The sequence below is a fragment of the Chiloscyllium punctatum genome, chromosome 15 (genome assembly GCF_047496795.1).
Source record: "Chiloscyllium punctatum isolate Juve2018m chromosome 15, sChiPun1.3, whole genome shotgun sequence".
Taxonomy (NCBI): Eukaryota; Metazoa; Chordata; class Chondrichthyes; order Orectolobiformes; family Hemiscylliidae; genus Chiloscyllium; species Chiloscyllium punctatum.
The window spans coordinates 103,167,334-103,181,849 of NC_092753.1; the positions used below are offsets into that span (position 1 = coordinate 103,167,334).

Below are 14,516 nucleotides of genomic sequence, written 5' to 3' on the forward strand. Positions count from 1 at the left end.
ATAACAGACAAAGAAGGACACCACTTTAACTGGAACAACACACACATCCTTGGACAGGCGAAACAAAGACACACATGAGAATTCTTATAGGCATGGCATTCTAACCAGAACTCCATCAATAAACACATCAATTTAGATCCTATCTACATTCCCTGGGAAAAGAAAAGAACCAGAAATGACATTGCCCACCTTAAGAAACCAAGGCCTATACATAGAGAGGCAGGACATACCACCAGGGCTTCACCAGAGACTCTCACTGATGAGGTTACCTAGTCATGGTGCCAAAATGTCTGAAAACCTTCCAGCTCAGCGAGCTAACTTACAGACTTATCATCAAGCTGAGCTACAAATCTGCTCAAAAATTGCAAGTTTACTATTCTGTCAAGCTTTGTATCATCCAATACTATAGTCTCTCTGTTAACTTAATGCAGGAGTCTCTAACGTTACTGCCTGTAAATTAGATTAATGCTTTACTGACTTATGTTACAACCCCTGTATTAGATTTGTGCTGGATATTGCAGAGTGATAGATAACTTATCACTGAAATGAAGGCTATTAAATTAGCAAGGTGTCGAGTGGATGATCTGTCTTAGTATCCTCCAGAGGTCCCCAACAACGCCCGATAATGACCATCTCCAACAAGAGAATCTCCTCCCCAAAGGAATAAATCATCAGGCAAAATGAAGAACAGGACAATGCTATCCCAAGTCAGCCCCATCTCCATCCCATTCCTTATCCATCCTTGTCATTTTAACATAGTCTGGCTGCAGGACTCAGTCTGACTCAAGATCTATTACAGGAAAGGTTTATTGCTCACTTCATTGGTCAACTGAGCTTTCAGTTAATTTCCGTTTTGTTCACGATTTCCAAATGTAACCACAATCAGGATTCAAACCTCCCAGTGAAAAGGCACAACCACAGGATTCATACATTGCCTGAACTCGATATGGGAGCAAGGTGTGTGTGTACGCACGTGCGCGTGTTGGGAATAAAGGAGATGGTTGGTTGGTGAGTCCCAATCTGGATCTGAGGCTGTCACCTGATCTCAGGCTTTGTCACTGACCCTCAATCATAGCACAGGCAAAACACAAGAGAAGGAGAAAAGTTTGGTATTGAGCCCCTCCAACCTGCTGCACCAGTCTGTAAGATCATGCTTGATCAGCCCCAAGTCTCAACTCTTCTTTTACATTAGCTCCTCACAGATCTCGACTCCTGATATTACAATAATTCCATTTCAAGAATTCCAGACATTTGCTACCCTCAGGAAGAAATTCCTTCCATCTCAATTTTAAATTAACATCCCATTATTCAGTAACAATGTCCCTAGTTCAAGATTCTCCCACTAGTGGAAACATTTTCTCAACATCTTCCTTGTTAAACACCCTCAGAACCTGTATATTTCAGTAAGGTTGCTCAGCCAGTCTGTTTTGAACAGCCTCCAAAGCCTGTATGTCCTGTCCTAACTCCTCTATATTGGGGAGACAGGCCGCCTACTTGTGGAATGTTTCAGAGAACACCCCTGGGACATCCGCACCAACCAACCCAACTGTCCCGTGGCTGAACACTTTAACTCCCCCTCCCACTCCGCCAAGGACATGCAGGTCCTTGGCCTCCTCCATCACCAGACCATGGCAACACGACGGCTGGAGAAAGAACACCTCATCTTCCGCCTAGGAACCCTCCAAACACAAGGGTGAATGCAGATTTCTCCAGCTTCCTCATTTCCTCTCCCCCCTTGTCTCAGTCCCAACCCTCAGACTCAGCACAGCCTTCTTGACCTGCAATCTTCTTCCCGACCTCTCCGCCCCCACCCCCTCTCTGGCCTATCACCCTCACCTTAACCTCCTTCCACCTATCGCATTCCCAACGCCCCTCCCCAAGTCCCTCCTCCCTACCTTTTATCTTAGCCTGCTTGGCACACCTTCCTCATTCCTGAAGAAGGGCTTATGCCCGAAACGTCGATTCTCCTGCTCCTTGGATGCTGCCTGACCTGCTGCGCTTTTCCAGCACCACATTTTTCAGCTCTGATCTCCAGCATCTGCAATCCTCACTTTCTCCTCCTTAAATATAGGGATCTAAACCAGATAAAGTATTTCCAATGTGGCCTCATCAACACCGTGTTCAGTTGTGAAACCCCTGAGGAATAAAGGCCAAAAAATTTGCTTTCTGAGGAAAGAGTTTCATGTTTGCGAGTGAGCAATGATACAGGCAGAGGAGGAGCTGCTTACTGAGTGACACACAGCAGAGTAACAAACCAGGGGAAGGGGTGTTGGTATTAAACGATCTGTGAAGGTGAGGTTTGTTTTTTATTTATGGTTAGCTCCATCTCTGGACATGCTGTAGGGTATTGAGGCTTCAGAAGAACACAGTATGTGAAGACTTAGTGACGAGGGGTTATTCTTCCCGAGGATGGCTGAGGTAATCTGTACTTTGCCATGTCCACATCCATATCTATGAAGGTTAGTGGGTTGTAATCATGGTGCTGGGTGTTCTTGTAAGTGGAAGTGTCCAATATTTCCTTGTCAGGCTCCTCCACAGGCTTTCCCACTGACTCTGCACAAAACAAAAATCATTGAGTGAATGCTCATTATAGTCATTGAGTATTCCCAGTCCCCTGGGGTCTATCACAGCCTTTCTACTTGTATATCCCAGTGTCTCCTCTCCCCACCTCTGTGCATCCCAGTCTTCCGGAGTTTCCCAGTCTCCCACAGTGTCCCCACCTCTATGTATCCCAGTCTCGTGGTGTGTCTCACTGTTCCAGAATATCACAATGTCTTGATGTCTCCCCAACTCTGAGTATCTGCCACTCAGTGTATCCCAACCTCCCAGAGTATCTCAAGGTCCGAGTTTATTCCAGCGTCTCCAAACTCCTGGATGGTGAGTTGATATCCAAATTAGTCATGGATATGAAAGGAGGTCTTTTTGTCACTAACTGTCTCAACCTGAGCACACAATGCAGAGACCAATCCCTGCACACTGAGCTCTGATGGCAATGTTGGTGCATGAACATTCGGTAAGTCCAGTTACAATGCCCTCCAGAGTGAGGAAGGGAAGATTCGACAGCTGGCTGGTTTTTGAAAACTTGAATTTTTGGGAAATCATAATCGGGAGGGTTTTATCGGACTAGTACTGTGGAAGGGAAGGTAAAAGATAGGTTCAAGGAAGGAGTTGTAAATAGTTGTTAGTTAATTATTCACTATTATACCTTACGAAAGAAAGCTGTTAATTTTTAAACAGAAATTGGCCACTCAAATTTTCACAGATTACTGCAAAGCATATTTCTTTTCTGTGTTGCTGGTTTAAATTAAGATGTTTACCCCGTGTCATCACAATATGAAGGTACACCTGCACCCCTGACCCCCCCCCCCGCGCCCTCTCTCCTCATACACACTCAGACAGTACATCCCAGACCCTAACCCCCTCGAGTGAACCTCCCCCTCCCTCCACACCCTCTGATAGTACATCCCAGACCCTAACCCCCTCGAGTGAACCCCCCCTCCCTCCACACCCTCTGATAGTACATCCCAGACCCTAACATCTCAAGTGAACCTTGCCCTTCCCCCCCACACTCTCAGATAGTACATTCCAGATCCTGAACCCACGAGTGAACCTCCCCCTCCCCCACACTCTGGCAGTACATTCCAGACCTTAACCTCATGAGTAAGCCTCCCCCCCACTCTCAGTCAGTACATTCTACATCCTAATCCCTCGAGTGAACCTCCCCTCTCTCCACACACTCAGACAGTACATTCTAGACCCTAACCCCTCGAGTGAACCTCCCCCTCCCCCTCCCCTCACACTCTTAGATAGTACATCCCAGACCCTAACCCCTTGAGTGAACTTCCCCATCCCTCCACACACCCAGACAGTACATTCCAGACCCTAACCCTGCGAGTGAACCTACCCCTCCCCCTACACTCAGACAGTACATTACAGACCTTAACCCTGTGAGTGAACCTCCCCCCCCCCCCACACTCAGACAGTGCATTCTAGACCTAACCCCTTGAGTGAACCTCCCCCTCCCCCAACAGACAGGACATTTTAGACCCTAACCCCTCGAGTGAACCTCCCCCTCCCCCCACACTCTCAGACGGTACATCCCAGACCCTAACCCCTCGAATGAACCTCCCCCTCCCCCCACACTGTCAGACAGTACATTCCAGACCCTAACCGTGCGAGTGAAGCTTCCCCGTCCCCCCCATACTCTCGGCATGTTCCAGATCCTAGTCCCATAGCTGGAGAAACATTTTTCTCATGGCATTTTTGCTTTCTTTCACTCAGGACTTTAATCTGTGGCTTCTGGTTTTCAATCCTTCCACCGATAGGGACTGTTTCTCCCTATTTCCTCTGACGAGACCACTTGTGATTTTGAACACTTTGATCAAAGTTCCCATTAACCTTCTCTACTCCAAGGAGAAGAGCCCCAGTATACCCAGTCGAAGTGCAAAGCTGAAATCCCCTCAGCCCTGGAACCACTCAGGGGAATATTTACTTCACTTTCTAGAGCATGTTTATATTCTTCCTGACGTACAGTGTCAAATCTGGAACACAGCATTGTAGCTGAGCACAAACCAGCGCTTTGTGCAAGTTTAACACAACAGCCTCTTATTCTGACTGTTAATCACTTACCCACCTTCCCTAGCTGTTTTTATTGGTCCGACCTGGAGGTGTTCCGAACCTTGTGGTACCTCACTCTGTCTAAGCAGTTTATGATCTGTGTGTCCTTGTTTGCTATGATCTGCCCATACGGCTCACAAAACAACATTTTTCACTGTATTTGGGTACATGAGATTACAATAAATCAAATCTACATTGAAAGTGATTCCACTTCCAAATGAAAGTTTACTCCAATCAGCAAATGAAAAAGCTGGCATTGATCAGCTGACCTGACTGTATGTGTCCTGAGTGATGTAGGCAGTGAAAGATCAGCACAGGAATGTTCACTCTTTCTTTCTCCACAGAGGCAGCCTGACCTATTAAGTTTCTCTTGAATTTTGTTTTCAATAGACAATAGACAACAGGTGCAGGAATAGGCCATTCTGCCATTCTGCCCTTCGAGCCTGCACCACCATTCAATATGATCATGACTGATCATTCCTAATCAGTATCCTCTTCCTGCCTTATCTCCATAACCCTTGATTCCACTATCTTTGAGAGCTCGATCCAACTCTTTCTTAAATGAATCCAGAGACTGGGCCTCCACTGCCCTCTGGGGCAGAGCATTCCACACAGCCACCACTCTCTGGGTGAAGTAGTTTCTCCTCATCTCTGTCCTAAATGGTCTACCCCGTATTTTTAAGCTGTGTCCTCTGGTTCCGCACTCACCCATCAGCGGAAACATGTTTCCTGCCTCCCAGAGTGTCCAATCCTTTAATAATCTTATATGTCTCAATCAGATCCCCTCTCAGTCTTCTAAACTCAAGGGTATACAAGCCCAGTCGCTCCAGTCTTTCAGTGTAAGGTAATCCCGCCATTCCAGGAATTGACCTCGTGAACCTACGCTGCACTCCCTCAATAGCCAGAATGTCTTTCCTCAAATTTGGAGACCAGAACTGCACACAATACTCCAGGTGTGGTCTCACCAGGCCCTGTACAGCTGCAGAAGAACCTCTTTGCTTCTACACTCAATCCCTCTTGTTATGAAGGCCAGCATGCTATTAGCCTTCTTCACTACCTGCTGTACCTGCATGCTTACCTTCATTGACTGGTGTACAAGAACACCCAGATCTCTCTGTACTGCCCCTTTACCTAAATTGATTCCATTTAGGTAGTAATCTGCCTTCCTGTTCTTGCCACCAAAGTGGATAACCATACATTTATCCACATTAAACTGAATCTGCCATGCATCTGCCCACTCACCTAACTTGTCCAGGTCACCCTGTAATCTCCTAACATCCTCATCACATTTCACCCTGCCACCCAGCTTAGTATCATCAGCAAATTTGCTAATATTATTATTAATACCATCTTCTATATCATTAACATATATTGTAAAAAGCTGCGGTCCCAGTACTGATCCCTGCGGTACCCCACTGGTCACTGCCTGCCATTCCGAAATGGAGCCATTTATCACTTTGTTTCCTATCAGCCAACCAACTTTCAATCCAAGTTAGTACTTTGCCCCCAATACCATGCGCCCTAATTTTACTCACTAACCTCCTGTGTGGGACTTTATCAAAAGCTTTCTGAAAGTCCAGGTACACTACATCACTTACTGACCTTTGACCCTATCACGCTCAGTCCTGTTGCTGCTCAGAAAGCAGTCACCTTTCATGTTGTGAGGGTGCTGATGTGCACAGCATTAACTCAAAAGGCTCCAAAACAAATCTCTCTGGTTTTAAATTGCTCTTGGCTGCTTGATCCTATAATCATCTTCTAGCTGTGCTCACTGTCACTTTAAACATTGCCAGTCCTCTCAGTATTTTAAAATCACATATGAGACGCTGACTAACTCTGTCCAGTTATGGATACTGCCTCTCTCTCTCTCCCCTGACTACAGACAGTGAGCATCAGTTAGTGGAGCCCATTCTCGAGGTAGAATTAAACTGAAGTACCGTGCAGTGTGTCAGCTGAAGCTGACTCAATAGATTCTGGAGTTCTCTCTTCAGCTGAATTATATTGTGGTTCTTGACTCTCCCCCTGTGCTGAGAGAACCTGTTCTCTTGGTGGGCTACTTGCTGTTGTTTTTTGAGTTGTTAAAGTGTTTCTTGGTGGGATGCTTGCTTCTGGTGCTGTTACTGTAGCTTCAGCCCTATCACAGACAGCACTGCTTAGTAAGTCATGGCTTCCCTGTGCAGCTCGTGTCTCTCTCCCCTCCCCTTTACTCAGCTCCGTGCAAGTCGAATCCTTGGAGACTGGGACTTTGGCAGCACAAGATAATTCCTTTGGTTCTGTAACCAGTCTTCCTCGGTCTCCGTCTGCCCTTTCCCTTGTCCAGTCAGCACCACTCAGTACAGAATCTGGCTTTGAAAATTTGACTGGTGTCTTTATAGCTTCTTCAGTCATGGTTTCTTCATCGGAGTCAGAGCTGGAGTCAGAGCTGGAGCTGGTCTCTTCCTCAGCAGCTGATTTCTCAGCCACAGGCTCTGCACTGGCTGCTAGCGACCAGACATCACCTCCTGCAGCGCTGGTTGTAGAGTTGAGTGCCTCTCCTAATAAGGAGTCAGGAGTTTTCTTGGGAAAGAGCAGCACTGTTTTCTTGGCTAAGAGGCTTGCTCGCTCTGTGCTAGTTATCTTGGCCGACTGAATGTGGGAATCTCTGCTCAAGACCTCAGCAGCCTCAGCTCCTGTGTGACAGAGAGTGAAGGGCATGGGTCAGCACACTGAAGCAGACCAGCTCAAACTACTGCCACCATCATTGATCTGGCAATCTGCCATCAAAGACACAGTCAAACCAGAACAACTTCATTCGGTAACAATAAAGGAACGGAAAAAAGTTGGTGAAAAGTGCAGGAAAATGGCAGATGGGTTTGAAATCGGAGATGATGTGCTCAGTTATATTCTTGCTGATGACTGATATGAAGCACAACAAATGCAGCTGAGTGCCACTTAGCAAAACCAGAGTGCTTTGTATCAGAGATGGGGGTGGGGGGGGTTGGGTGGGTTGCGGGACGGCGAGTGGGGGACACGGGGCAGGGTGTGTGGAGCAGGGGTGTGGGATTAGGGGGAGGGGAAGCAGGATGTGAGCAGGTGGGGCGTGGAGTGGGCAGACCTCCAATCCTTGGTACGCTCCTCTTGAACAATGTGGGACATCAGGGGGAGCTGCCAATGTCCCCGAAGACTGGCAGCTGCAGCTCGTGGCTCACGGCTTTTGGAGCTGGAGGTGGATCTCACTGTGGAGCAGCTGCAATTCAGGGAAGGTCATGAGGTCATCCCACTGCCGGTGACGATTACACAGACAGTATGGGAATGGGTGACCATCAGACAAGGCAAATGTCTCAGGAAGGGAGTGCAGGAGACCCCTCAGCTCACCCCCCTCTCTCCAACAGATGAACTGTTCTGGGGGGGGGGTGGCCTCTCAGGAAAAGCAGTGTCAGCCGAGTTTATCACACCACAGTTAGCCTTGCTGTACAGAAAGGGGAGCAAACCGAGTGGTAGGCCTACAGTGATAAGGGATTTAATAAGTAGCAGGGGCGTGGAACACCCTGCCTGCAACAGTAGACTCACTAACTTTAAGGGCATTTAAATGGTCATTGGATAAACACGTGGATGAAAATGGAATAGTGTAGGTTAGATGGGCTTCAGATTGGTTCGACAGGGCGGCACAGAGCGCTGAAAGGCCTATACCACACTGGAATGTTCTATGTTATATGGACCATACCCATCGGAATTTAGAAGAATTGGGGGGGATCTTATAGAAACATATAAAATTGTAAAGGGAATAGATAAGATAGAAGCAGAGAGGTTACTTGCACTGGCAGGTGAAACCAGACCAGGGGACACAGCCTCAAAGTTAGAACTGAGCTGAGGAGGACCTTCTTCACCCAGAGGGTTGTGGATCTGTGGAACTCCCTGCCCAGAAAAGTAGTTGAGGTTACCTCGCTGAAAATGTTTAAGGCAAAGATAGGTAGACATTTGAACATTAGAGGAATTAAGGGTAAATCATGAAAAGATCAGCCATGATTTTATTGAGTGACAGAGCAGGCTCAATGGGCCGGATGGCCTCCCCCTGCTCCTATATACGTTCAAAAGAAACTAACGGGGTTGAGCTGTTTGAACTTCCAGACAAAGAATATTACAGACAAGGAATATTACAGACAAGGAATATTACAGACAAGGCAGATAGACTAAGGGCACAGACAGACACATGGCAGCTTGATGTCATCTCTATAACAGAAGCTTGGTTAAGGGAGGGACAAAACTGGCAGCTCAATATCGCAGGATAGAGAGTTGTTGTGGTTCTGTTCGCCGAGCTGGGAATTTGTCTTGCAAACGTTTCGTCCCCTGTCTAGGTGACATCCTCAGTGCTTGGGAGCCTCCTGTGAAGCTTCACAGGAGGAAACAGCACAGAAGCCCTTCACAGGAGGCTCCCAAGCACTGAGGATGTCACCTAGACAGGGGACGAAACGTTTGCAAGACAAATTCCCAGCTCGGTGAACAGATCCACAACAACGAGCACCCGAGCTACAAATCTTCTACCAAACTTTGAGGATAGAGAGTTCTCAGGCAGGGTAAAGTGGATGATAAAAAAGGAGGGGAGGGGAGCAGTATTGGTTAAAGGATCAATTACAGTTGTGAGAGGGAATGATATACAAAGCAGGTTAATAAATCAGGCTTTATAGGTTGAGCTCAGAAATGAAACTGGGGCAGTCAGATTACTAGGAGTAGATTACAGACTCCCAAATGAGAGGGAGATAGAGGAACACACATACGGACACATTACTGCCTGTAGGAGTAAGAGGGCAATAATAACAGGAGGCTTTAACTATCCCCAATATCAACTGGGTTACAAACAATATAAGGGGAACTGAGGGCGAAACAATTATATACTACGCCAAGGAAATTTTTTTTAGATTTCTTTGAAACAATGTATGATAAGCCGAACAAGAGATGTAAATTTTGGATTTAGATTTAGGAATGAAGACAGACAAGTGGGTGAAGTGACAACAGATGACCATATCAGGGATAGTCACCATAATTCAGTGAGGTTTAATATTATATGGAAAAGGAGAGAGATAAATCAGGAGGAAAGGTTTTACACTGGGAAGGACATTTTCCAAAACTGAGAAGTTATTTGGTTGAGGTGAACAGGACAGGATTAGAACGGATAACTCCGTGTTAAACCAGTGGGAGGCGCTAAACAGACAGGTCCTCGAAAAATAAGAACGGTACTGCTAAATCTCAAGCCTTGTGGTTGGCTAGAAAAATACAGGGGATAAAAACACAGGAAAAGAAAGTTTATGACAGTCACAAAAAACTCAACTCTGCAAAGGGAATCAAGAGGAGTATGGAAAGTACAGGGATCAAGTTCAAAAAGATAGAAAGAAATCAGAGTGACGGCATGAAAAAATATTAGCAAGCAAGAGAAGGCAGAGTTATGGAATGTTGCCAGGGCTGAAGAATTGCAGCTATGAGGAGAGATTGGAGTTGTTTTCCTGGGAACAGAGAAAGCTGAGGGGTGACATGATTGAGGGATACAACATTGTGAGAGATAGAGTAGACAAGAGTAACCTATTTCCCCCGGCAGGGAGTTCCAAAACTAGGGGGGGGGCACAGATTCAAGCTAAATGGCAGAAAGTTTACAGGGGATTGGCTGTCTGAGTTAGTAGTGGAGGCAGAGACCCTGAACTCTTTTAAAAAGTACCTGGGTCTGCACCCTAAGACCTGTAAGCTGCAGGGCTATGGACTGTGTGCAGGGAGATGGGATTAGAAAGAGCATCTGGGTGTCTTTGAGTCATCATGGACAAGATGGGCTGAATGGTTCCCTCTATGCTGTATCATTTCCATGGTTCCTATGAGCTGACAGACCTTAGTGTCAATGAACACAAGGCAAGGTATTTACCGTGTAAGGGTTTGTAAATACAAGGATGGAATATGAACGTGAAGACATTTTAGTGGAACTTTATGAACTTTATGATCACAGGTTACACCTCAGCTCATATATTATGTTAATTTACATCACACTTCAGCAAAGGTGTAAAAGGCTCCGAAAGGGAACAAAGGATTCCTACTGACTGGGATCGTAACAAGATGGACAAACCATTCCTTCAAGGAATACCCAGAAGTCATGGATTTCAAGCCATTGCAAAAAGATCTAGAGAGGAGATCTCGGGAATTGTCAGATTTGGAGCACTGGACCTGAAAAGCTGATAGAAGCTGATTGCATATATTCCATAAGGCAGCTGGAGAACTCTTGGAGAGTGAGGAACTAACATGGCTAGGGACAAAAAGGTGGGAGGGGTCAGGAGCTTTTTCAAATAACCAGCACAGGCTCGATGGCAGAATGGCCACATTCCGTGCTGGTTATTGTGCCAATGTAACCATTATCATTACCATTCAAATCAATGTATGAAGAATAAACCAAACCCAGTCCATGGAGAATGGCACTAGCCATTGCCTGACATCACAACACGCAGGTGAGAGCCACTAACTCAATGTGGTGATGTTACTGCAGTGTTCATCCAGAGGCTCAAACTTCACCTTATCATAAAACACATGGTCTAGCTTACATGAAAGAAATCTTCTGCTCTTACCTGGTCTGGCCTATATGTGACTCCAAACACACAGCAATGTGTTTGACTCTCAAGTGTCCCTGAAATAGCTCAGCAAGCTGTACAAAAGTGCAGAGAAATCGAAGAAGTTTAATAGAGGTGTGAGAAGCCAAGCAGTCTGAAGAAAGTGCCTGGAATACACTGCCAGAGGAGGTGGTAGAAGCAGATATAACAGCAACGTTTAAGAGGCATCTTGACAGATATCTGAATAGGCAGCTAATAGAGGGATACAGACCCATAGTTTAGGAAGGTGTCATGTGGTGGGCCAAAGGCCATGTTCCTGTGCTGTACTGCTCTTTGTTACGAATAAAGCTGGGTTAAAGTCCTGGAACTCCTTTGCTAATAGCACTGGTGTGTACCTCCCTGACTTATACCTCAAGAAGGCAGTTCATCTCTTAAGAGTAATAATTGCTAACCTTGCCAGTGATGCCCCATATCTCAGAAAATAATCTCCATTTCTAAAATCAAAAATATATCAATACTCAGAATATAATCTGTATCTCCAGGCCCCTAACCAGTAACCACTAACCTCGGTCTATAGTATCATGTCACTAACCCCCTAGGCCAGTAATCAGGTAAATAGACTGGATTTCACATTGGTGCCTGTACAAGAAAAAACCCATACACCCATTTCTCTCCAATTTTCAGTCCTCAAAGTATGCAATGCTGTTAATATCCTGTATGGTGTTGGCAGGGAAGGGGAGGGATGTTAATTTAACTCTTTATTTATAATACTAAACATTCTCTTGTTGGGTGTCTCAAGTGCCCAGTACGAGGCTACAATCCCTAGTTATGAACAATATTCATATTCCTTACCCTTAACTTTCTTCTTCTTTTGTGGGGCTGTAGCCTTGGTGGTGAGAGGCACTGCTTGAAACCCCGACCTCACTATTAACACCTGAAATTCCAAAATCATCCAAACATTCCATCAATAAGAAAATATTCAATAAATGGAGACAAGTTCTTGTAGCTATTCACCTTACACACATTGGGACAAATGCAAGGATGTCAAATTTCAATCACAAAATGTACGCGACAGGGGGAACCAAAAGTGTGCTGACTGGTTTGTATGTTGATTCTGCCACAGAGAAATAAATGGGGAACAGTAGGTCTATAAGCTCCAGTTCTCTGCAAGCAAAACAAAAAAGGTTCAAGCCTTGCACCAATGATTTAAATTCCCTGGGAGTGTGGGGAATCTATAGTGACTCATTGGCTGAGGTGTTGCAGTGAAGAAGGCTATCAGAATTAATTTGATGACAAATGATCATTTTTCTCCTGTAGTGCAAGTTGCTGCAATTGTGAAGTTTGCTATTCTTGCATTGAATCCTGATGAGTCCAAGATGAAGAGTTGTGGCATCACAACCCTCTGTTTAATTCAGGTTCTGTACTACAGAGTGAACGTTTTAAAACTCTAAGATCTGCATTTATATAGTGCTTTTCAGGGCGAGTAGACTTTTCAAAGTGTCTTACAGCCAATTAAGTACTTTCTGAATTGCTGTCACTGTTGTAATGTGGAAGTGTCAGGGTGACCAACCCCGACAAGGCTGGATTTTGTGGGATGTGATCATAATTGGCAAGGTCAGCAGTTATTACTGCTGTGTGAGCTGGGGGCAGGGGGGAGTTTGGTGCTGATTACCAGGATAGGGATTGTTTTTGATAATTTGGAGATGCCGGTGTTGGACTGGGCTGTGCAAAGTTAAAAATCACACAACACCAGGTTATAGTCCAACACATTTATTTGGAAGCACTAGCTTTTGGAGGACTGCTCCTTCGTCAGGTGATTGTGGAGAATAAGATCATAGGATACAGAATTTATAGCAAAGGTTTACACTGTGATGGAACTGAAATTATATATTGGAAAGGACCCGGGTTGTTTGTTAAGAATCTCATCTTTTAGAATGATCATGTTGGTTTCTGTTCCTTCACGTGTAAATTGCAAAACTTTTTTTTTTTAAAACGTTACATTTTCGAGTGAACTTTAACAATTGGTGTCATGTTGGCCCAGAGAAGGTGTTGAAGGAGTTAACTCCCTGTGAGACTGTCTGTGTTACAACGGTCAGACTGATTCTAATCTAAAAGACGGATTTACAGAATCTTAGATGGATTCATGTAGCTTTTGAGCAAAATAAAATGTAATTCTACAAGTACAAATTCACCCCACAAACGTATGTGAGTGAGTGTGTGTTTGGGGCGGGAGGCTGATAACCAAGTTTGGTTCCCGTGAGGATGGCCTCAACCAGAACCTTGGGTTCATGTCACACAACAGGTGACCCCCCCCCCCCGCACAATGGGGACACACACAGACCCTCTCTCATACATTCACACAAAATATTATCACAGACTTATACCCCTTTACACTCAACACCCCCCACCCCAAACACACACACCCACCCACATGCACACACACATATATAAGTTTGTGGGGTGAACTTGTACTTGCTGAATTACATTTTATTTTTGCTCAAAAACTGCATGAATCCTTGTACGATTCTGTAAATCCATCTTTTAGATTAGAATCAGTCTGACCGTCGTGGCCCAGGGAAACTCTCACCTTCGACACCTTCTCTGGGCCGACATGACACCAATTGTTAAAATTCACTTGAAAATGTAACCTTTTAAAAAAAGTTTTGCAATTTACACGTGAAGGAACAGAAACCAACATGATCATTCTAAAAGATGAGATTCTTAACAAACAACCCGGGTCCTTTCCAATATATAATTTCAGTTCTATCACAGTGTAAACCTTTGTTATAAATTCTGTGTCCTCTGATCTTATTCTCCACAATCTCCTGAAGGAGCGGGGCTCCAAAACCGGGTGTTTCTGGATAAACCCGAACCTGGTGAAGTGAGAGTTTTAACTTTGTGACGGATCCCAGAGACTCAGCTGGAAATGAGAGTCTCAGCCGCTCACCTCGAGGGGCTTTAATCAAAACATGAGGAAATCCCCGGGGCCCAGGGCCCAGGGCCCGGGGGGTCACCTCGGGGACAGGCCGCGCCTCGGGCTCTGTACCTGCCGCAAACCGCGGACCCTGAGTCCGAGCGCCGCCGCCGCCGCCATCTTCACATTCAAGACTGACCCGACCGTCCCGGAACTTACCCGGACCCGAATCCCCGGGACACCGGAACCGACCCGGACCCGAATCCCCGGGACACCGGAACCGACCCGGACCCGAATCCCCGGGACACCGGAACCGACCCGGACCCGAATCCCCGGGACACCGGAACCGACCCGGACCCGAATCCCCGAACACCGGAACCTACCCGGACCCGAATCCCCGGGACACCGGAACCGACCCGGACCCGAAT

At 45.9% G+C, this 14,516-nt stretch overlaps 1 protein-coding gene across 1 annotated transcript; it reads right to left on the reverse strand.

Annotated features, from left to right (window-relative positions):
• Nucleotides 1-2,287: 2,287 nt before the first annotated feature.
• Nucleotides 2,288-14,466, reverse strand: LOC140486543 (uncharacterized). Its single transcript, XM_072585836.1, has 4 exons — nt 14,221-14,466; nt 12,027-12,108; nt 6,555-7,286; nt 2,288-2,553 (listed from the first exon to the last, which is right to left on the reverse strand). Exons 1-4 carry the CDS (start codon nt 14,266-14,268, stop codon nt 2,381-2,383), a joined length of 1,035 nt encoding a protein of 344 aa, XP_072441937.1. The 5' UTR covers nt 14,269-14,466; the 3' UTR covers nt 2,288-2,380.
• Nucleotides 14,467-14,516: the final 50 nt, after the last annotated feature.

Excerpts from the sequence above, each read along its gene's own strand:
- LOC140486543 (XM_072585836.1), bottom strand. The coding sequence starts at position 14,268 with ATGGCGGCGGCGGCGGCGCTCGGACTCAGGGTCCGCGGTTTGCGGCAG. Across the intron at positions 12,109-14,220 it reads GGGTCCGCGGTTTGCGGCAG|GTGTTAATAGTGAGGTCGGG; the intron begins GTACAGAGCCCG and ends TTGGAATTTCAG. Across the intron at positions 2,554-6,554 it reads TTCAGCTGACACACTGCACG|AGTCAGTGGGAAAGCCTGTG; the intron begins GTACTTCAGTTT and ends TGTTTTGTGCAG.